The sequence below is a fragment of the Manis pentadactyla genome, chromosome 18 (assembly GCF_030020395.1).
Source record: "Manis pentadactyla isolate mManPen7 chromosome 18, mManPen7.hap1, whole genome shotgun sequence".
Taxonomy (NCBI): Eukaryota; Metazoa; Chordata; class Mammalia; order Pholidota; family Manidae; genus Manis; species Manis pentadactyla.
This window is the reverse complement of record NC_080036.1, coordinates 29,507,957-29,530,301: the sequence shown is the minus strand read 5'-3', so window position 1 is coordinate 29,530,301 and position 22,345 is coordinate 29,507,957. Positions and strand designations below refer to the sequence as shown.

Sequence of the window (22,345 nt, the reverse complement as noted above, 5' to 3'; positions counted from 1 at the left end):
CACAGGTTTCCTTAAGCCCTTAGGCCAAGTTCCTCAACCAAAAAAAATAAATGAAGACAGGGATCTGCAGAAAGAGCCTTCAAAAGTGAAATGAAGAAGTAATAGCTGGGCACAAGGAGACGAATTTCCAATAATTTTCACCCAGGTGTCACCGGCCAGTGGGTCTCATGGCTTCTTGCCACCTTTTATAACAGAGTAAGCAGCCTTACTGGACACAATATATCAGTCATAGTCATGTGAAAGGACAGGATAAATACCTGGCAACTGATCAAACCTGTCATCGGGAGTAAGGGCTAATTAAACCCACACTATTTACTGTTCTAATTAGACCACTGTTCAGTTCAATTTTCTACACTGACTGTCACCAAACAGAACTGCCTTCTGTCTCTAACATAATATAAAGTTTTAATTCATAAAAAATACAATAAGCAGTTTAATACATGCATCTGGACTTTTAGGTTGCTTCAGTCCAAATCATTTAGGTAAATGTTTAAAATACACACAGCTGAAACTGATTTTTCATGTTGTCACCCGATATACTGATAGGTTGAATGTGAAAAGCTGAAAAACATCATCATATGTATTTTAAAATGAAAGTTGAGATTTCTTGGCAACACTGTTTTAATTTGTTTTTATTCCCACCATCCCATCTGTTCAGTTTAAAGTTAGAGTCAGGTTTCTTTCCATAACTTGTCCACCTTTACGTACAAAAAATAAAAAAGAATCCTGATTTTAAAATAACTAAAATAGGCATGTTATAAATGCGGGCATTTGGTTTCTCTGGTGGGATCAGTACGGTATTTTCCCTTTAAGAAAACAAAGAAAATGACACCTCAAGAGGGATCCTCAACTTTCTCTCCTCTCCTTGGCGGCAAGGATGATTGCATTCTGCTTTGAAACCCCACAGCCATGTCTTCCGGCCCATCCACCTGCCCCTCTCCTGGGCTCTTCTTCATCTGAAAGTAACAATCATATCATGGAATCCTACCCAGTTCTCGTCTCTCCCCCTTGACACCATCAGCATGATGACAGCACAGACACTGGGGGGCCGGGGGGGATTAGAGCAGAGTAAGCACCCCCAGGGTCGTTTCTGAACATTCACGCCTCTGTGTTCTCAGAGGGACAGCGGGCCTGTTCCCTGGGAGCCACCTTCCAGAGCTGGAAAGTGAGTCTCCATCCTCTGCCCCAGAAGCACCCTTTTCAAGCTTCCTCAACACATCTGGGGCCTTCGACCATCCTGGCTCTTTCACGAACTTCTTCTCTCCCTGCACACACTTAGGTTTTGCACATTTTTAATCTTAAAATGCATTGTCCAGAATACAACGCTGTATCTGGGAACAGCACAGTCCGTACATTGCCCCTGTGGTCCAGGTTTCCTCTGATGAAATCTACGTTTCCTCCCCCGCCCCCCTCCCCCTCTCCTCTCCTTCCCTCCTTCCTTCCCCTGCCAGACCCACCCATTGCTGGATGATGGAGGCAGTAAAGCTGTGCAACCCTGGACACATTTCTTAACCCTTCTACAGCTCGCCTATAAGAGGGAGATGCTAATCTTTACCCCAGCAAGACTGAAATGAGACCACACGTGTATACGGAATCACGCAGCATCTCCACGAACAGTGAACGGGTCCCCCAAGAAGCGTAGGCTATTATTCTTCAGAACAACGTCCTTTTCAAAACAACAGTAGAGCCAGCTCTGTCCCAATTTTACTTTTGCAAGACTTTAACGTTCCTCGCTACTGCCTCTCCTCTCGTTGGTTTTGGACCAGAACACCAGCCGGCGGGGAGCTGCGTGAGCCCTGATCCGCCACCCCGTCCAGGAGCCACTTTCTCTGCTTTGCAGCGTCGGCGCTCCGCCCAGTCCTGGATAAGATGCTGGACCAGCTCCCCAATCCTACAGAATTCCACGAATGCCATTTCTGCTTTTTAAAATAGTAAGCAGACCACACTGCTCAGTAAGCAGCCGACTAATCCGACGTGGAATCTGCGAACAGGGTTAATTGTTAGGATGAAATGAGAAATCACACCGATCAGCACCATCAAACGCGGGGACGCGGGAAGAAGCCGGCCACTAGGAGGACCTGGACTGGGCGCAGCGGGATCCCCACCCCGGGCTGCGGGCGGCGAGGAGAGAAGCAGTCACAGCCTCATTCTGCCAGCCCCCCTCCCCCCACCGCACCCGCCACCCCCCCGGGTTCCGAGGTCTGGTGACAGCAAAATAGGGCTGATGAGCATCAGCCCGGAGCTGGCCTGACAGGGAGCCTGCGGCGCCCTCCCCGTCTGTCGGTTGGGCGCCACTGTTCCCAACTCCCTCTTTTCAAACATCCCCGTAAGCTGCCGTCAGTAATTACTTAAAGTTCGTGTCATTAGTACTTTAAAAGGTGAGCCGTTATCTGCATCCCATCTGCACGTTTCTCCCTCCAGCCTGGCTCAGCCCAAGCACGTGGCTCCGAGAGCCCGCAGGGGGCCGGACCCTGCAGCGCGGGGCAGGAAGGGCTCCGGGACGAGGCCCTGCGCAGAGGGGCTGCTGGTCGTGCACAGGGGCGCCCTGCCTCCCAGAACTTGCCCTCCTGGAGAAAAGGTCTCTCCAGCCTCCCAGCGAGCCCTTGTGGTGGACACGGCCGTCCCCGCCTGACAGGCGCGGCCCCAGGACCAGGGGTCCCAGGTGCGGGAGCCCGCAGCACCCCTCTGTCCCACACAGAGAAGCCTGCGCCTCCCGCTCTGATGCGCCGCTGGGCCTCCCGAGCAGGAGGCCGGGCACCGCCGCCGGGCCGCCCCCGAGAGCGTTCCGCCTCCGGCAGGGGAGCCTCGGCTGCCAGGCGGCGAGGCTCCACATTCTTTCCGGGTCTCGGTGAAGGCTCTGACTTTATTTTCTCTCATCTTGCCAGCAGAGGTACACCTGTTTTCTGATATAACTCATTTAATCTAGGTTATTTCATGAGGAAGATGACACCTCAAGAGGGGCCCTCAACTTTCTCTCCTCTCCTTGGCCACAAGGACGATTGCATTCTGCTTTGAAACCCCACAGCCATTTCCTTCGGCCCATCCACCTGCCCCTCTCCTGGGCTCCTCTTTTTCTGAAAGTAGCAATCATATCGCTGAATTCTACCCAGTTCTCATCTCTCCCCCCTTGACACCATCAGCCTGATGACAACACAGACACTGGGGGGCTGGGAGGGATTAGAGCAGAGTAAGCACCCCCAGGGTCACTGTGCGGCGCTGCACAACAGCAGACCCCAGCAATCACAGGTGCCCAGGCACGTGGAATGGCTGTCACCCAAGCATGCAGCAAGGATTCACCAAGTCCGAGGCTCTGTGCAGGGGCGGATGAGCACAGGCCAGGCCCTCGAGACAGGGAGCCCCAGGTGAGGAGGCAGAACGCGCCCTGGGTCACTGGGTGCAGAGACACGAGAGGGTGAGCAGGGTCTACCTCGGGACAGCCAGACACACACCTTCCCGGAGTCACGCCAGGGCCGCACGGAGTATGGGCAGCGCTCACGTACCCCCATCCACGCTGCTCATGAGACTGCCAGTGATCCCTGCGTCGGGCTCATCCCTGTGATCTAACGGTGAGGGAACTAACACACTCCTCGTTCCTTCTTTCAGCTCATCTATAGTTCCCAATTTTATACCATGAACGTGTACAGTTTGTGCAATAAAACACCCAAAGTTCTTCCTTTTTTCCCCAGGGGAAATAAAACTCTAAAGGGGGACCAGTGGAAACACTTACAGGGAAGCAGAATGTACTTTGTGTTGTTTGGTTAAAACTATCAGGCTTAAAGATCTCTTAGGAAATCATATTTTCCGAGTTCTAGCTAGGGAATATTTTGGATGAAAGGTTCAAAAGAGATATTGCTCACTCATTATATAATGGAACTGGTAAAAGCCAAGAATGCAGTAGGAGTCACTGTGTTCACGATCTCATAAAGACTTGAGGACTTCTGGCCTTTCTTGAATCCCCACGTATAAATCAAACCATAAAATGTTTTCCTGACAACTTCTGTGACTCACAATGAATAGTATAGTTCTACTAGTCCTGCAAATACATTAGTAATTAAACACAGATTTCACATAGAAGGTCACTTATTGGAAATGCTATATTAACAGCTCCCTATTAAAAACAATGCAAAATAAAATAAGTTCCACTGGGATATAACTTCCCAGACATCAAATAAAAGTTCATTCCAGTGTTACCACAGAGGTTATTTAAGGAGATCACAAACGACCCAGATTTTGTTAACAGTCAATACATTCTTCAAGGTTAATACTACCTTAAGGTTTTAACCACAAAAAATTTTTAAATATATGAACTGGGTAAATGACATAAAAATGTCACTCAAGCAGTCACACAGACTCAATAATCCAGTTCAGCCAGAATATATTAAATACCAACATATGAAGGCTGGGCACAGGCGCTGTGGGAAGGCACCTGTCCCCTCTACTGAAAAGTATACACAGCAGGTACCCCTTATCCAAGGGCTACGTTCCCCACCAGCCAGGAGATGATTCAAAATTTTAAAAAACAGGATTATAGTGGATAGGTAGACATGAGCAGAGAGGGGTTTAGGGACTTTGGCTGTGTTTACATTCTGTTAGATGCTTGTTTATAGTCTAAACATCCCATTGTAAACTGTTCTCATGGATGTGGGGAGGGAGGGTATGGACACCAGACCTGCCAAAACTGGCTGGTTCCAACATGGAGGAGGACATTGCAGGCTCATTAGCACACCGACAACCCCACCTGCCGGCAGCAGGACAGTCCTGGGAAGACCACTAAGGACAAAAAGAGGGCATCACCCCATTTCCCAGAAATCCCCTCCCCATTCGGAGAAAACCCCACCTGACCCAATGAATATCCCACCCTTGCTTAAACTCCAACCATAAGACCACCCGACCCAGCCCCTCTGGGGCTGCTCACCTCGGGGCACACCCCCATCCCCTCGTGAGCGTGTACTTGGCTTTGGTAAACTACTCAGCTTGTACCTGTTCAACCTCCTCGTGAGTTCTTTCTCCAGGAAAGTCAAGAACCCTCGCGCAGGCTGAGGCCTCACCTAGCGTGCAGGGCGATCTCCCGGATGGCATTGCCCGGCAGCACTTTGACGACCAGGAAGGGCCTCCTAGCATGGTTCTTGCTAACAGTCTGGGTAAGGAGGAATTCTGTGCTGCTCTTAGTGAGGCATTTCTTGTCTTGCTCTCGTGGATCCTTGATCTTGGTGGGCTTGGGTTGACCATTTAAAAGCCACTAGGGGCAGTCACCACCTGCAGTAAGTCTCCCATGTGAGGGTAAGTTGGTCACGGAACAGGTTAGATAGGCTCTAGGGCACCGCCAACCTCAAGACAATGTCCATGCGTTGAGGTTCACCGTGAAGCAGAACAACCTGCCCCACCTCGGGGCACAGTGCCCCCTTAGATTGTGGCCTCAGCGTCCACACACGGTGCTCCTGGCACCTCCTCCAGGACTCAGGCTTCCCCCCAGCTCCCTGTCTCCCCCCGCCTGGGTTGGAGTAGGCAGTGAGGGAGATGTGACCGGCAGGAGGGGAGGGGGAAGCGGAAGCCAGCCGCCTTTCTCGGTGGGTTTATACCCTCTCTTTGCCTCAAACAAAGACAGAGCCAGGAAATCCCCAAGACTGATGCCTGCACACAGACGTGTCCGAGAATGACCTTGGCCCATTCACATGAGCATTAGCATATGAGCTAGAGCCTGCACAGAGCCTCAGCAGTTACAAGATCTGAACCTGCTAACCCACCCCTCACATTTTCCTGTAAAACCAAGTATTCAGATAAACAGAGCTGGTCCTGACCTTCCGGGCCACCCGCTCTCTCTCCGAGAGTGTACTTTCTCTTTGTTAAGTAACACTGCCTTCTGGCCTTCTCAGCTTGCTGTATATCCCTCATCTGTCTGCGCCAGAGGAAGGGTGAGGAAGATTCCCCCCGGTAACAGGAGAAGTCATGTAAAAGAAATGGCAGTGAGTATTTAATGGTGGTATCAGTCCATTTAAGTAATGAGCCATGAACTGTTGGTATCTACTGGATAGAGGCCAGGGATGCTGCTGACCATCCTACAGTACCCAGGACGGCCCCACCTAGGGAGCCATCGGACCCAAACTGCCCAGGGTGGCAGTGCAGAGGAGCCCGTTCCCGAAGGACACTGTCCTTGGAGCTCAGGCTTCAGAGAGTCTCGATGCAAACTGCTCTCCGTGCACACACCGCACTTGTGCGCAGTAGCACCCTGCACGTGCACAACGCTTCTTACTGTTGTGAAGCAGGTCCATGCAGATTCCTTCACATACTTTCTTGCCCTATATCAAGAACCACAAAATAGTCTTAAGAAGCTCTTAATCTCAATATACCTTGAACCATATTTAAAGCATTCACATTTGACAAACCACAGTGGACTTTTCTTTCCAAGGGAAAAATAAGCATAGATTTTTGAGTTTAATGATACCAAGTTTTTTTTTAATTCTTCTTGGATTTTCCTTAGCAATTTACTTCCATCCATGGTTAGCTATTTTACATAGAAAAGCATAAGTTTTGTGCCAACAGCTCATCAAGAATATTACCCAGACCACATTTTAGGGGCACCGGCTTTAAACACACTCCCACAAGAAATCCTATTTGATAGCTGTGAAAGTAAGAAATGACAGAAGCCAGAGAATTTTTTTATCTCATGGCCTCTTTCTGGGATTGGCTGGTGGTCTGCATGCTCCCGGCCACCCGTAGGTGGCCTGTCCCCCCAGGTGTAGAGAGGAACTGGGAGATTCTGCACATCCAAGCCTGGTGGCACTAAGAGGGGAAGAGCTGACAGCAACGTTCTAATTCCTTGACTGAAAATGGCAAGAGAGCCTCCCTTGTTAGGCAAGAATGGCTTTGCATGGGTCACAGCTAAATGGCTGAAGTTCAGATCCATTGAGTTTTCCAGGGAGTCAGCCAGGGTTTTCGCAGGTCTAGCACAGTTAAAATTCACTTACCCATTCAACGACATTCACCAAGCCCCACTTAAGTCACTGTCCTCAAGAAGATTAATAAAGTTAGGAGGTAAAGGAGACCACGTGATAGCAAGGAGGCACAAAGCACTCAGAGAACAAAGCCTGGAAAGTCAGGGGTGGGTCCCAGAAAGGCGTCACTTGAGCAGAATCTGCATATATGACTAGGAGTTTAAGAAATCTAACCATTGAACATAGGACAAATAATCTAAGTTGTGGGGAAGGGAGGAAATATTTGTGTAAATTCCAGGGGGTTGTATATGGGGTTATCATTATGGCTAACTTCTAAAGATCTGAATCCTGTCAGTCAGACGTTTACCCACCTCCACAATATGACCTTAAACTTACATTCACCACATTCAGTCACTTGCTAGCATACACATGGCTGGTGACTATCATATGAGACAGTGCAAATACGGAAAATGTTTGTAACTGCAGAAAGTTCTTTAGACATCAGTAGTAATAATATGGTCACAAAGCTGAAAGCAAAGCCAAAATTGTTCTTGGAAAAGAAAGTTCACTTGTGTGTGAATGTGCCCCCCCACACACATGCATATGGATGGATAATACAATCTTATATTAAACCAATCATTCATTTGACTTAATCATGTATTTGATTAAGTTTAATATAACCAGTGGATATTTTTAGCAACAGTATGTACACTTTCAAAATTGAGTAAATTCAAGAAAAACATGGTCTGTGTAGCAAAGTAGGAATAAAGCAATATGCCAAAAATTAAGCTGTACTAGAAGATATGAACATGATAAAGGAATAAACCAAAAATAACAAATGAGAGTCAGTATAAACAAAACAGCGTTTTCTTTCCAGCATTTTTATTTCTTTATATTCTATGTCATTGACTCAGTTTTCTACAATGTCAATTTTGCTCATTAGTCTTAATGCTACCTATATCCTGCTATTGCCTCATTTGTTTACATTCTTTCCTTAAAAGCCCCATTTCATGGCATTTTGCTATTTTCATACACTCATTGTTTTCTTTCATTTTGTCAGTAGCCAAAACAAAGGTTATTCACACTGTATTTGTTTCCTGCAATAAATTACTTTATCATAATTCTATCTTTAGCTCTCTAGGATATAGTTTTATGTTATGATGCAAAATCTTTCCAAGGGTTGTGAAAAGATTCAGTGACCTATTCTATTGGGTATTTGTCCCAAAATGTTGTGGGGCACATTCTTGCCGGGCGGATAGATTCTCATTTCTCACCTGGACACTGTGAGCAAAGTCCTTATACCTGGAGTCGGGGGATGACTGAGGGGTGGGCAGAAAAATCAAGACTGAAAGAATCCTGAGGAAAGAATGTCACCTCTGCAGTGTCCTCTCTGAATCCACGGAAGATGCTGCATCAGAGAATAGGGTTTCCATACGTAGTTTCTGTTCGCACCAGTCTCCGTACCACATCCAGTGAGCTTCCTGGCACAGAAGCTCACGTTCTTAGAAAGGACCCAAACTTGTGGGGGAAAATCTACAGCAAAGAAAAGCACGAACATGCACAAGTTTGTTTGGTGCGGCCCCTCTTGTGCTTGGAGCGTCCAAACAATGTTCACCCCCAGCAGCCACCACGGTTCCAGGAAGAATCGTGCCCACCGCTCTGCCACTGGAGACTTCATTTCAAGGCGCTTTGAATTTGGCTCTGCTTCTAACTTACTGGATGACCTCTAACACTTGACTGAGTCAGTATATCAGCTTTTTTTTCCCCATAACATAAAATGCCAGATTTTTAATGACATTGAAGTTATATTCATCATGACTCAAAGTTACGATCCAGCTTCAGCCAGTTCACTTTGCCCACGGGGTTTTCGCCCTATAGTTCTCAGCCCAGCTTGTCACTTCCTCAGAGGGACCTTACCTGGCTTCAGTCTTTAATGACTGTAGAGCCCCCTTCCCGTGTTTTGACTTTCTGTGGTCTCAGGTACTGACGGTCACTGATGGCCGGGAAGCAGATGATCCGCCACAGGGCTTGGAACATACCCCGCACCGAAAAGGGGGACCAAATACAGATCAAACCGTGTCTATCTGACTAACATCTGTCTCATCAACTACACGAGAAGCTCTATACAATTCGGTATTTGATCTGGTTTGATGGACCGCGGTGTCTCCAGCACTTAGCGTGGTACCTGACATACAGGAGGCACTTAATGAAAATATTTACTAAATGAATAAATGACTCAGTTAATGGACAAACATATAGAGTTAATACGTTCAGTAACTCATGTTTTGAGACAATGAATTGAAGAATTCAAACTTCTCCAATATGTAAAAACTGTTCTAGGAACCATTTGGAAAGAGAAAAGGACCCAAGTCCTGACCTGTGAGTTCACCTCTTTCATTTATTGTCTTCTTTTTTCTCTTCTCTAACTTAGCTTTTGATCTGGCCGTAAACCCCTGCTATGCCACAGAACCCGCAAGGGACAAAGAAATGTTATCTTCCCCAAGTCCTCAGCAGCGTGACCTCAAACTGGCTTGTTTCTTTACTGCCAGTGTTAATCCTCTTTTCATTAATATTTAAGCAGGAGCTTCGGTGCAGACATTCCATCTCTGTGCAATAAGAAAAGCTAATTCTGTCTTCTGCGGAGCTGGGTTGAGTTACCGGACACGTGTAATTAACTAAAAAACAAAACCCCCAGGCTTGTAATAGCTGATTCGTGATTCTGTTTGGGCTTGAATCCATGATCCCTGGCTTCAAAATTTTTGAGGAAATATGGGGATTTGGAAGGCCATGAGAGTGGAGGAACCAATTAACATACAAATACACAAACTTAAGCTTCCAGAAGTCTGGTTTTACACTAAACTACCCTTTTACCATCTTTCCCACGGACCCACTCAAGGAACACAAATGAGCAGATAACATCAATGCAGGCTCACAAATGGCTAGAGCTGGAAAGGTACTTCCAGGCTTATCATTTTCACAGATGGTAAAGCAGAGGCTCGGGGGGGAAACGGACACTGTCAGTCTGGTCCCAGGGGCCTCGGCGGAGAACTCGGTCGCTTCCACTTGCGACCCAGGCCCTCCACCAACCCCGATACTCGCTTTCACAAATGACAAGTCTACAGTCATCTCCTGCCTTCTGCCACTACTACTGAGCCTGTAAGTCGAAGCTGGATGTGTCCTTTTAAAAACTAATTTCACATCCAGTCACACCCACCCACAGCTCAGACTTTCAGCATATTCCTAATTATCTACAGCGCAAAGTTTAAGGCCTGTAGCTTGGCCGTCATGTCCCCCCACCTTTTGCCTCCTACCTTCACATCCCACATTAGCTCCGGCTGGGCTTTGACAGTAACAGGCACTATAGCTCGAATGCTCTGGTCACCACTGGCCATCACGTGGCTGTGCACACGTTTGTTTACACCATTCTCCCTGCTGAGACACACTGCCCAGAAGCCCATCTGAGGTCCTGATGCCTCAGCCGCAGGAGTGTGTTACCAGAGAGCCTTCGGCCATCAGCTTCTCCTGGGATTGGCTCACCTGCAGAGAGGCGTCAGTCCTGGGGTCATGCCCCAGTCCCGGGCAGCCCTCATCCAACGACTAATCAACACCTGGGTGGGAGGGCCTGGCCGTGTCAGCGCAGTGCGGGGCAGGTCTTAAGGCTTCACTTGCTCCGGAGTTCCTTGTGGGTGGGCTGAGGCTGTGCTTGGCTCTGCGTTACAGCACAGCCCCCGCCTCTGCCCATCCTGCCTCCTTCCCTCTCTTCCCGGGGTGTCAAACCCAAGGGAACTCCCAAATAAACATCTTGAATGCTAAACCCTGCTCTGGAAAACCCAACATGTACCACACCCCACCCAAAAATGCCTTCCTTCCTTCTCTTTGGAGCTCCACTCCCCAGGCCACTCTTCAGAAATTCCGCAGCATACATAGGCCATTTCACCGACTTGACATCAATACGAACCACTCCCCACCATTAATGATTTCATAGGTACATGAAGTCAAAAGCATCCGGTATGTTTTATGCCTGTCTGCATCCCCGTCACACTGGGTGTCACACTGGGTGACCCCTGCAGCGATGACAACGTTCATGATAATGAAGATGGGACAAGCCTTGACTCCCACGCCCTTCCTCTGCCCCCACCAGACCACAGGGCACTGCTGTCCCCACAGGGTCCTTCTCGCAGGTACTGAGTACATGTCTGGCATCCCCTGTGACGCATTACACCCTTTAGATGGAGGACAGGAGGTTGGCTTTTGTATTCTCAGCCACGGCAGGGGAGGAAAGAGGAGAAAGAGAAGCAGAAGATACGTTTTGTTTCAGGGAAATAAATGACCTACGGGGAATGCTGCCCGGGCTCTTCCTTCCCAGCCTGGAAGACACTAAGCAGACACTTGCTGGGAACGGCCACTCTGGTGCCAGGGAGTGCGGCTCTGCCCCATCCGAAGGCCAGCCCACCGCGAGGGGCTCTCACCCACCGAGACTGACCCACGTTCTGGAGCAGGAGCCCCTTCTCCAGCCTTCAAGGGCCAAGCAAACACTCCTTTGGCTTCCTTCTCATGGAGAACAACGGATGTTTGAGAGACACGTGTTTGTCTTAAATAAAACAAAACTGGATCACAATAACTCTTACAAAGTAGACAAAAAATAAACAAATGCCACTCTAAGCAGTTAAAGCCAAGGCTGGAACCTTGTGACATGTGAGCATGTTCTGAAAAGGCAGCAGGAACCTTCTCATCTGACCGGGGACACCCACAGCCAACCTCGGATAACGTCCCCGGCGAGGGCCCCTGCTCCGCGGCCCCGAACGGTGGGAGGCGCAGCCCTTGTCCTGCCCGGGCGGACGGGTCTGGCCCGGTACCGACAGGAAATCTAATGGGCGGGGAATGGAAAAACTGACTGAGACCGCTTCTCCTGCCAGGGCAGAGCCAGTCCCAAGTGGCGGCAGTACCACTGTCTCAAGGTGCCAAACCGAGAGATGTTGTTTCAACACTCTTTCCAAGTAAGGGAAGAGGGCGGCAAGCAGGACCAGCGCAGGAAGGCAGAACGGGCGGCCGGGGAGGGGCGGGGGGCGGAAAAGCCCAGGAATGCTCGGGACCGGCCCCGGCTGCCCGGGATGGCACAGGCTGGCAGCCAGGGGGCGGCCCGACCCCTCCTTACGGAACGCACCCGTGTCCAAGGGACACCTCGACCCCACCACCTGGGCGGCACCTCCGGAACCAGTCTGGCCTGCCGCTCCTGCTGGCTTTGGGCATCTTGTTGGTCTCCAAACAGACATAGATTACGAGAACGTTCCGTTCCTTCTCCTCCCCACCCACAGAAAGTCCATGACAAAGCTTCGGCGTACATTTTTGGAAATGATTTATTCCATTGGAACGATAAGTAAGGAAACTTCCTATTTACTTCACTTTGCAAAAAATGAGACGCGCCCTGTTTCCACCTAAGGCTGGCTTCGTCCCGGAACCATCACTGCAAACACGTTCACCTGACTCAGTGCCTCCTGTAAAACGACCCTGGTTCACAGCACGACAGTCAGGAGCAGAGGCTTAAACGTGAAACAGACCTCAGTTAATATGCTGTCACCCAAGGGCTGGGGATTTCAGCCCAGAAGCCTAGCCCATCTCAAGGTGAACTTTTCCATCGGTACAACAATTAGGGTTTGTGTCAGACACTCACAGTGGACCCTCCTTTTCTGCTGACAGACCCTGGGTGGTGAATTCAACACGACAATCTTCTTCCCACGTTCCCTACCTCCAGGCTTTCTGGGTGGCCACGTGACCCAGTTCCGGTCAATGACAAGCAAGAGGACATCTGCTCTGGGCAGTGTACTTTATTGATCTTCTCAAAAGAAGAGCTTTTATAGCTATATTGACAAAGTATACTATTTTCTAGATATTATTCTTGTATTTCATCATTTTTGCTCTTATCTTTCCTTTCCTTTGTGTTATTTTGAGGTCTTCTTATGCCTTTTGAGTTGAACATGTGTTCTTTATATAATTATTATTATTTTTTTATTATTTATTTATTATTATTATTCTCAAACTTCCCTGGCTTTGAAGCCATGAACTTTCTTCTCAGTACTGCGTTCACAAAATCCTGTAAGTTTTGATAGGCAGTTCTCCTAAATTTTTCATTTCTAAGTACTTGGTAATCTCAGTATGAATTCTCCTTCAACCCAAAAAGGGTGTTTTAAAATTTCAAATGGATAGATTTTGTGTAGTTGTAGCTACTATTCTGCATTAAATTTATCATTATATTTCCCTGAGGTCAGAGAAAATAAATCACAGGATTTCTGATTTTTAGAACATATTGTGGGAGTTTTCTGTGTACTAATACCCAGTCAATTTTTGTAAGTGTTCCATCAGTGTTTAAAAAGGATATTTATTATCTTTTGGATACAAAATACTACTTGTAACTATTAACTCTAAGTTTTAATTGTATTATTTAAATCTTCCATATCCTTTCTTGTATTTTGTCAGTTTTATCTATAAACTTTTGGAAAAGCTGTAGGCTAAAAGTGCATATTATTATAACTGTATTTGTACAAAGCTTTCCTTACATTTGTTTTTCTCTATGCACCCCATACCTGTGTTAAGTGCATACAAGCTCATTATCATTTTTTTATCATATTATCAACATAAGATATTTCTTTTGTCCAGTTTCATATTTTTGGCCTGAACTTCTATTTGTCTAATATTAATATTGCTGTATCATCTCTCAGTCGACATTTGTGCAGTCCATGTTTTACTGTCCGTTATTTTCTGTTATGTTAAGTCCTCCTCTCCCATGACTGTGGGTCTTCGTTGTCTGTGCAGAATTCCTGTTCACTCATCAGTGGGCTCTGGCACTGCTTTCTGTAGCGTGCCTCTGGGGGGTGTGCAGAGGGGAAAGATGTGCGGTCTGTGGAGTACGCTGGTACTGTATCCTCCAGATTGGGGCCTACCTGTCTCCCCCAGACGCTGCTGGCTTCCCGGAGCATGAGGCTGCTTCTCTGGCCCCAGTGCTCCACTTACTGCTGCCAAGGAGAAAATACAGCTGCCGTGTACTGCTCAGCCCAGACTTCCCCACACCCATGCTCCTTTCTTTCTGTCTTTAGAAACTTTTCATTTGTTACCCATTTTATCAGCTGATTCTAGCATTAGGACTTTCTCAGAGCCACAGCATATCTCCTGAATATATTTCAGGCTATAATGTCCTATAGTCCTATTTCTCCACCTACATGAACTAATTGCTGTTTAGGAATTCCCCAGAATTTCTAGTTTGTCGGTACAAGTTTTCTTCTTTTCCAGGGCTGTCATTACACTCTAGTTCTATACGCATCTTTGAGGTTGCCTCATGAGGCTTGCAATATACAATGAGGTGGATGCAAAATTATTAGCCACCATCTTAACCCAAAGGGTCATGTCTTGTCTTAAATTTCTAATATTTTATTTTCTTGACATGGGTCTAAGTTTTTAAATACAATTACCTAATCATTAAATATTCCACATGCTTCACAGTGCAGCTAATCATTTGGAGGACACCTAGATGCAGAATGGACATGAAGTCCAATATAATCTTCAAAGGATTGTGAGGCACCGGAGGATGGCTTTCCCGCATTTCTGACATCAGCTTATAACACAGTACGGTATGTTTGATAAACCCAAGGGAAACTTTTGCCAATATCTTTAATTCATGCCTTAGCAATACAGACTATTCGGCTTAGTCAATTCTGCCTCCTCCTGTCCTTACAATGCTATTGCAGGTCAAGTCAGAAGGGACTATTTCCCCCCTGTTTTCACTATATGAAAAGCTTCTCCAAATTCCTTCTTCAAGGTAATTAGATCAAAAGAAGAGGGACACAATTTGAAAAAGACAGATGCACCCCTACGTTTATCGCAGCACTATTTACAATAGCCAAGAAATGGAAGCAACCTAAGTGTCCATCAGTAGATGAATGGATAAGAAGAGGTGGTACATATACACAATGGAATATTATTCAGCCATAAGAAGAAAACAAATCCTACCATTTGCAACAACATGGATGGAGCCAGAGGGTATTATGCTCAGTGAAATAAGCCAAGCAGAGAAAGACAAATACCAAATGATTTCACTCATCTGTAGAGCATAAGAACAAAGGAAAACTGAAGGAACAAAACAGCAGCAGAATCACAGAACCCAAGAATGGACTAACAGGTACCAGAGGGAAAGAGACTGGGGATGATGGGAGGGAAAGGAGGGATAAGAGTGGGGAAAAAGAAAGGAGGCCTTACCATTAGCATGTATAATGTGTGTGGGGCACGGGGAGGGCTGTGCAACACAGAGAAGACAAGTAGTGATTCTACAGCATCTTACTATGCTGATGGACAGTGACTGTAATGGGGTTTGTGGGGGGGACTTGGTGAAGGGGAGAGTCTAGTAAACATAATGTTCCTCATGTAAGTGTAGATTAATGATACCAAAAATATAGATAGATAGATAGATAGATAGATAGATCCCAGAGATGTACACTATACTTCAGTTTAAAATCACAGCATATTTTAATTTTTTGCATTTGTATTACTTTTGACATGAACTAACTTTTAATTAAACAAATCCCTTTCCCCCCTGCCACAAAAAAAGAAGAGGGACAGAAGGACTTCCAAACTTTATCAGTAACTTCTTTCTAGGCAAAAACTCCCTTAACTTCTACTGTATGTATCCTTAAAGGGAGGCTCCCCATCTTGTCACCAAGACACCTCGGATAACCCAAATCCAGTGTAATGTACTGTGTCCCTTGGTAGCTGGTCACAAACATTGCTCAACAGCAAAATGCAAACAACCCAACAAACAAATCTTTGGGTTGAGATGTCAAAATAATACATTTTAGTTTATTGAAAAGTCTCCCAGTGACCCCAAAAGTGTCCCTATAAATACTTCATAGAAGATTCTTAATGGGAGAAGCTTCTGGAACTAATTCAAAATATGACTCTGGTAAGCAAGGTGAAGGAAGACCAACATTGAAGTGTTTCTTTTCAAAGCTAAATGCCCTAATTTTTTTTTTTGCTTCTAAATGTTTCTTTATTCACATTACACAATTTTCCATATGTACTATTTTAGTGTTACAGTTATTATATAGTTTATTATTATTTTTTTTTTTTGAGAGGGCATCTCTCATATTTATTGATCAAATAGTTGTTAACAACAATAAAGTTCTGTATAGGGGATTCAATGCACAATCATCAATCCACCCCAAGCCTAATTCTCATCAGTCTCCAATCTTCTGAAGCATAACAAACAAGTTCTTACATGGTGAACAAATTCTTACATAGTGAAAAAGTTCTTACATGGTGAACAGTACAAGGACAGTCATCACAGAAACTTTCGGTTTTGATCACGCATCATGAACTATAAACAATCAGGTCAAATATGAATATTTGTTTGATTTTATACTTGATTTATATGTGAATCCCACATTTCTCCCTTATTATTATTATTATTATTTTTTAATAAAATGCTGAAGTGGTAGGTAGATGCAAGATAAAGGTAGAAAACATAGTTTAGTGCTGTAAGAAAGCAAATGTAGATGATCAGGTCTGTGCCTATAGACTAGGTATTAATCCAAGCTAGACAAGGGCAACAAAACATCCACAGATGCAGAAGATTTCTCTCAGAACGGGGGGGTGAGGTTCTAAGCCTCACCTCTGTTGATCCCCAATTTCTCACCTGATGGCCCCCCTGCGACTGTGCCTGTCTTAGGTTGTTCCTCCCTTGAGGAATCTTACCCGTCTCTGGCTAACCAGTCATCTTCCAGGGCCATAGAGGGAAATGTGAAGTTGGTAAGTGAGAGAGAAGCAATATTCTTTGAAAAGGTTAGCTTTTTACTTCTTTGCAGATTTATGCCCTGTGGCTTTTATGCCCAGCATTTGTCTTGAGGTATCTTTACCACTTGGAAGAATTATGATACTCGGTAAATTCGATCTGAGGCACCAAATATCCTACTTTTTGTGATTAAAGGCTACTTATAAAATCAGTAGCTTTTCCCATCTTAAAATAAGGAATAGTTGTTTTTGTTCCTATTTTGCTCCTTAGTTTATCTTATGAATTGTTACTATTATTTGCAAAACATGTAACGCTTGGGTTTCTCTCTTTGAGTTGGCTGCTAGGAAGCACAGAGGCAAATGGCTCCCCACCCCGCCGCCTGTAGTTAGCAGGGGAGCTGCAGCATGCATTTTTACCTTCTTCGTATTCCCTCTTCATCCTTGTCTTTGTCACCTGCTTCTGGTTTATTTTCTCTAAGATTTTAGATCTCTTTATAGGTTGCCCTGTTCAAAATTAGGTGTAATATTTAAAATATTAAAACCCTTATTCTGAAACGTCTGCACAGGGAGGCTGCCGGCATAGTTTTACTGTCTGTCAGATGGACACAGAGACACAGGTGGAGCTCAGAAAACTGCATGATCAGATCAGAAAATTAGTAGGGGGAGTGAAGATTCCCTGCCCTCTGCAGGCGCTCTAATCAGAGATGCGGATGACCTCATATCAGAGACGTGGTGTCGCACATGACACCCTTACCCTCCCCGCCAGCAGAGAGGGAGCCAGAGAAAAGATGGCTTCCACCACCCGCCGCCAGCACTCCCAAGGCGAGAAGGGCATCACCTGGGAGCAGGCTGGGTGTCATGCTCTCTGGGGCCTGAAAAGGAGACTCACTGGCTTAGTTCCAGCAACGACTTGCGCCTGCACGGTTTGGCAGAGAAATATCCTAATTCCTTTATGCCTTGTGTTCATGTCTATATACCAGGGTATTTGCTGAGCATCTGCCCCTGAGCTAGCAGGTGGAAGCGAACAAGGGCAGCTCATCACCAGGCAGGCCCCGGGTGCCGCTGTGCTGAAGCACAGGCGCCTAGAGCTACCTGGTCAGGGCCCTGCTACGTGAACAGCTCCGGGGGCAGGGGGCCTGGACTCCCAGCCCTGGCTTTCCTAGCTCTGCCCTCGCGGCACCCAGAACAACTTAGCGACAGCTTGAGGATGAAAAGAAATTTTTAAATTAATAGAATGGGCTTTCTTAGGTTATTTTTACTAGTGTCCTTAACAATGGAATAATATCCACAAATCCAGATTAGCACAATAGACAATTTGATAAAATCCTTACAGTGGCCATACTCACTCAGATCCCAAAAACTCAAGATTTTTTTCTTGCAGACAAGCAGCAAAATATGTCAAAGGCTTTATTCCCTTCATGGAACCCACACAGATGCATCATACATTGCTGCCATAAATATTACTCTCTAAACTTAATGTCATTATGAGTTCATAGTCTATATTTTACAGTTAAACTGTTTCAGACTGTAAAACATTATTATACAACAAAAAAACTTAACAATCTTTGTTTCAGAGACTCATTATTACCCTTATCCAAGAGGCTCACCACACTCTCCTCCAGTCTGAACACCAACCTTTAATTAAATGTCTGCCTGCAATGTCTGCTGCTCATATACCATTCCAGATGTCTACCCAGCTTGAGGGGGTCCCTGGCCATTTTGTGGTTGATGTCCGAGTCACTTTCCTGCTTTTACTGGGCGCTAAGCCAAATAAATGATCTAAAGCATTCAAAATAGATGCCAAAATTAATAAATTTTTAGTCATATGAAATCCAGGATCATGCACCCTGTTTTATGAAGCGTGAGTGCTGTCAACAAACTAGAGGGGATTTTTAAATAAAGTCATCCCCCTGTAAATTTAATCAACATCATCTTCTTCTCGAAACAGTGAAATAGCTTCCACCAGACAAAGCTTATCGAGTATGGCACAATCATTTCAAAGATTTGCACGGAGACATAGCATATTGCAGAGGGGGTTACTTTCCAAACCTCTAGACCCACAAACTTTCTCTGGTGAGTTAAAATGACATTAAATTCCACCCATGTAATGTGTGCAGCCCACAAAAATCCCAAAGGATCATGAACTGCACACCAGCCCCGAATTCCAATCACACTTAGCAGCTGTGACTCACGGCCTCCCCACCACTGTCAGCACCCAACTTAGAGACCTCAGGCCCTCACTTGCATGAAGAGAGCCCCACTCCCCACTGCTTTACCCTCCGTCAACGCCTGAACCGGTGCAACCCCCTAGGATGAGTTTGGTCCATTCACCTGCCCTGCTGGGCTGTGAGTCACTGGAGACAGAATCGTCCTGTTGCTCATTTTCTCCATGACAGCTGGCGTCCGGTAGGTGCTCACCGTGCCCAAATGAATGAAAGATCCAGTTCATTTTTTGTTTGCGAGGGCTTAAGGAGACATTTTACATTTCATTTCCCATTTCATTCTTCTGATTACACCCAGACGGTAAATGTAATGAAATGCAGAAAATGGAAGTGATGTGGCAGAGAGTCATAAATGCCAGCTCAGGAATTCCTTAAGAGCGTGTTTCCCCAACACAATGCAGTAGTGTGCCTTTTCCAAGGGTCATAACTCACCCAGCCCATTCCGACAGATTCTAATGAAGCGAATGTCATTCAGGACAATATCTATTACCTGTGCTCTCTGCAGTCTGACAGGAGTCACACCATATCCTAAGCTAGCACATTCTAAGGAAACATTCCCCTTTATCGTACAGAAAAGTGAACAGACTTTCGTGATGTTCTGATGAAAATCCAATCCTATGTAAGAAGGAGAAAGGTAATCTGGCACAAATGAGGAAAATCCAATAAATGCCATGAAATGTCAATGGAATACGAATAATGGTTTTGTGGAATATAATCAGCTGGCGAGAAGAGAGCTGGACGGTCCTAGTGTATTTCTTGTGATCCAGACTCATTTGAATATGTAAAAGCAATGGCCCTGGCACGTATCATTGCCCATTATTATTCAAACAGAATAGAATTTTCAAAGAAAATCTTTTTAAAGAATAACATCGATCCCAACCTGTTCCTTTAAATCCCAGTTTTACTCATGTGCTTTCTGATCTGACCAAGGAAACATCTCTGTTAGACGCATTAAATATACAGTGACGACTCACTGATTTGACACTATTAGGGAAATGAGTTATTTTCCAGGTAAGAAAGGTGCCCCTTCAGAGTATCATTTTTAGTTTAACTTTTTTTTTTTAATGGAAAACATACATCACAGCCTTTAAACAAGGGACCTAAAAATAATGTAACACCTTGGTGCTCGGGATCACTTCCTGGAACACTCGTTACTATAAAAGCAATGCGTGTGTTTGTTGTGATTCTACAAGCTCCCAACTCCGTTTGAGTCCTTGAGGCTGCTTTTTGCTCTGTTGTGTAACTGCTACGGTTCCTTTGACCTCAGTCTCCATTCCAACTTCTCGCCTCCTTTCTCCCGTTTTCTTCCTCCAGGTACCATTCCAGAGAGGATGCTCAAGGCTCCCAGCTTCCTGAGTCGCCTTCTCAGACTTTGGACGTCATTTCTGATTCAACCCTGCAGGCTTTATTCCTGGAGTTCCTGCCATTACAAGCCACTGGTTTAGCAAGTCCTAGGTGGCCTACACTCCTGGCCCTGTCAACTAGCGCCTCCTCTAGGCAACCAGTACCCATACATGACTCACGGCCTTCCCCAAAGTTCCATATCATTTGTGAACATCAGATTTTTATTTCCAGTTTTTAGACACATCTATCTTCTAAAGAAAAAAATTAGGGCCTGCAAATCAGACACCACTCCACTAGGTGACCTGCTGTGTGACAATTCTGACTCTCAGGGATGAAAGCAAACACATATTCCTGGGGTGTCTTTTGGGAAAAGAGATCCCTGGAAGTACAGTATTTACTCCCAGTGAATTTTTAATGCTGAGTTTCCAATTCAGAAACAATCTGAAAAATTAACCTAAGCATATGGTAGGTCATCTGAGAGTGGGAACACCTTACAGCCAGGGGATGACCCCATTTCCTTTTGCATTGTGTTGATGACTGGGTCCAAGTTGATCGATCACCAAAGTGAGTGGGTTTTACTTCCAACACAGTATTTCTCGAACTAGGGTGCAGGTTCTCAGGTTTGATACTATTGCAGGGAACATTTCCAGGGGGTTGTCTGTCCAGGCCTAATGTATTTAACCTTAATTTTTTATAGCTGTTTTAATCACAAGACTCTTATATTAAATGATTTAACATGAGCAACTTTACTGAGTAAACAAATTATGATTTCAAACCAAGTCTTTGTTGATTAGTGTTTGATAGGCAGATTTCATGTTCACATTCTCGTATGATTTCACCCAAATGTAGAAGGTGCAGAACGGACATGTGGGGGTCTGTGTAGGTGAAAGTGCACACCTCAGTACACGCACCTCCCCAGACTGAATCCTGTAGGCGGGTCTGGTCTGATAAAGGAATGAAGGAAAAAATTTCCACTGGAAAACAAAGTTTCTCTATTAAGGAAAAATGGAAATGTAAGCTCTTCCATCTCTTAGTGAAGTTCTTCATAGAAAAACAAGAAGGAGAATCACCACAGAAGTAGAAAAGGGTGGGCACTATTAATAAACACTTAGTCCTGGACCTCCATTCTCCGATCCTTCCTCTTTATTGAGATTACTGCCACCTTCCTAATATCTTAGTATTGTTAGTCACGCCCCTGACTGTTCCTTCACCACTCAGAAAGAAGATTTATCATGTTTAATGATCAAAATATTATAGGCTCCTTTGTCAAAACCCTGGGAGATACATTTAAAAGAAAATTTTAAATATTCATGATCTCACAATCCAAAGACTACCAATGTGTACATTTTGAGGTATTTCTGGATGCCTTCTTTCTGTCCACAGGTGAACGAAACTGGAGACTTGTAGGCTTTTATGCCCCAATCTTTTAACTTATGGGTATAATATTAAGATTTCCCATGTTGTTTCAAAAGTGTAATTATAATAAAAATTTGTAATAGTTCATCTTAGAAATCCCAGAATTTACTCAGTCATTTCCTTATGGTTTAATGTTTAGATTTCTTCTGGTTTTCACATATCATAAATAATGATCAGATCAATGTATGCTTACATTAAGCATTTTTTTTAATTTTACTTAGCATATCCCCTTGAGAAATTCCCACAAGAGGCATTTGCTGGATTAAAAAGTAAAGATATTTTAGAGGCTCTTAATACAAGTTGCAAAACTGCTTATCAAAACACTATCCTTATTATCATTCAATAGCACAATATAAACCTAATCTCTCTCCTCATAAGCACCAGCACTGGGTTTTCATACTTTTTTTTTTTTAAGTAATGCTAGGGGTAAAATGCTAATTGGTCATTATTTTGATTTACATCTTATTGACCATAAGTGAAGTTGATTCTTTCCATTGGATTGTAAGTACTTGCTTTCCTTATATGAGAAGTTATTTTCCTTTAACTTTTCATTTGAATGCATTTTGATAAATATAAATTTTAAGCCTTCCAAATGGTCAAAACCATCAATACATTTCATTTTCCATTCATTGTAAGCTTCTCCACCAGAAATCTGAG

The 22,345-nt window shown here is 45.0% G+C and overlaps 1 protein-coding gene across 14 annotated transcripts in view; it reads right to left on the bottom strand.

Annotated features, from left to right (window-relative positions):
• Positions 1-22,345, bottom strand: part of ADAMTSL3 (ADAMTS like 3) — a 258,020-nt gene that overhangs the window by 171,497 nt on the left and 64,178 nt on the right. For 3 of the 14 annotated variants that reach the window (XR_008994675.1, XM_057494779.1, XM_057494781.1), the window contains exon 1: positions 11,828-12,840. The exons of 5 other annotated variants lie outside the window; for them this stretch is intronic. Coding sequence is in view for 7 of the 9 variants with exons in the window: in XM_057494779.1 (XP_057350762.1) it covers positions 11,828-12,205 (378 nt within the window). In the remaining 2 variants the exon portion in view is untranslated. Of the gene's footprint in view, positions 1-10,243; positions 10,340-11,827; positions 12,841-22,345 lie in introns of those variants that run through there. 6 more of the 14 variants (XR_008994674.1, XM_057494780.1, XM_057494776.1 and 3 more) reach the window with 6 other exon arrangements.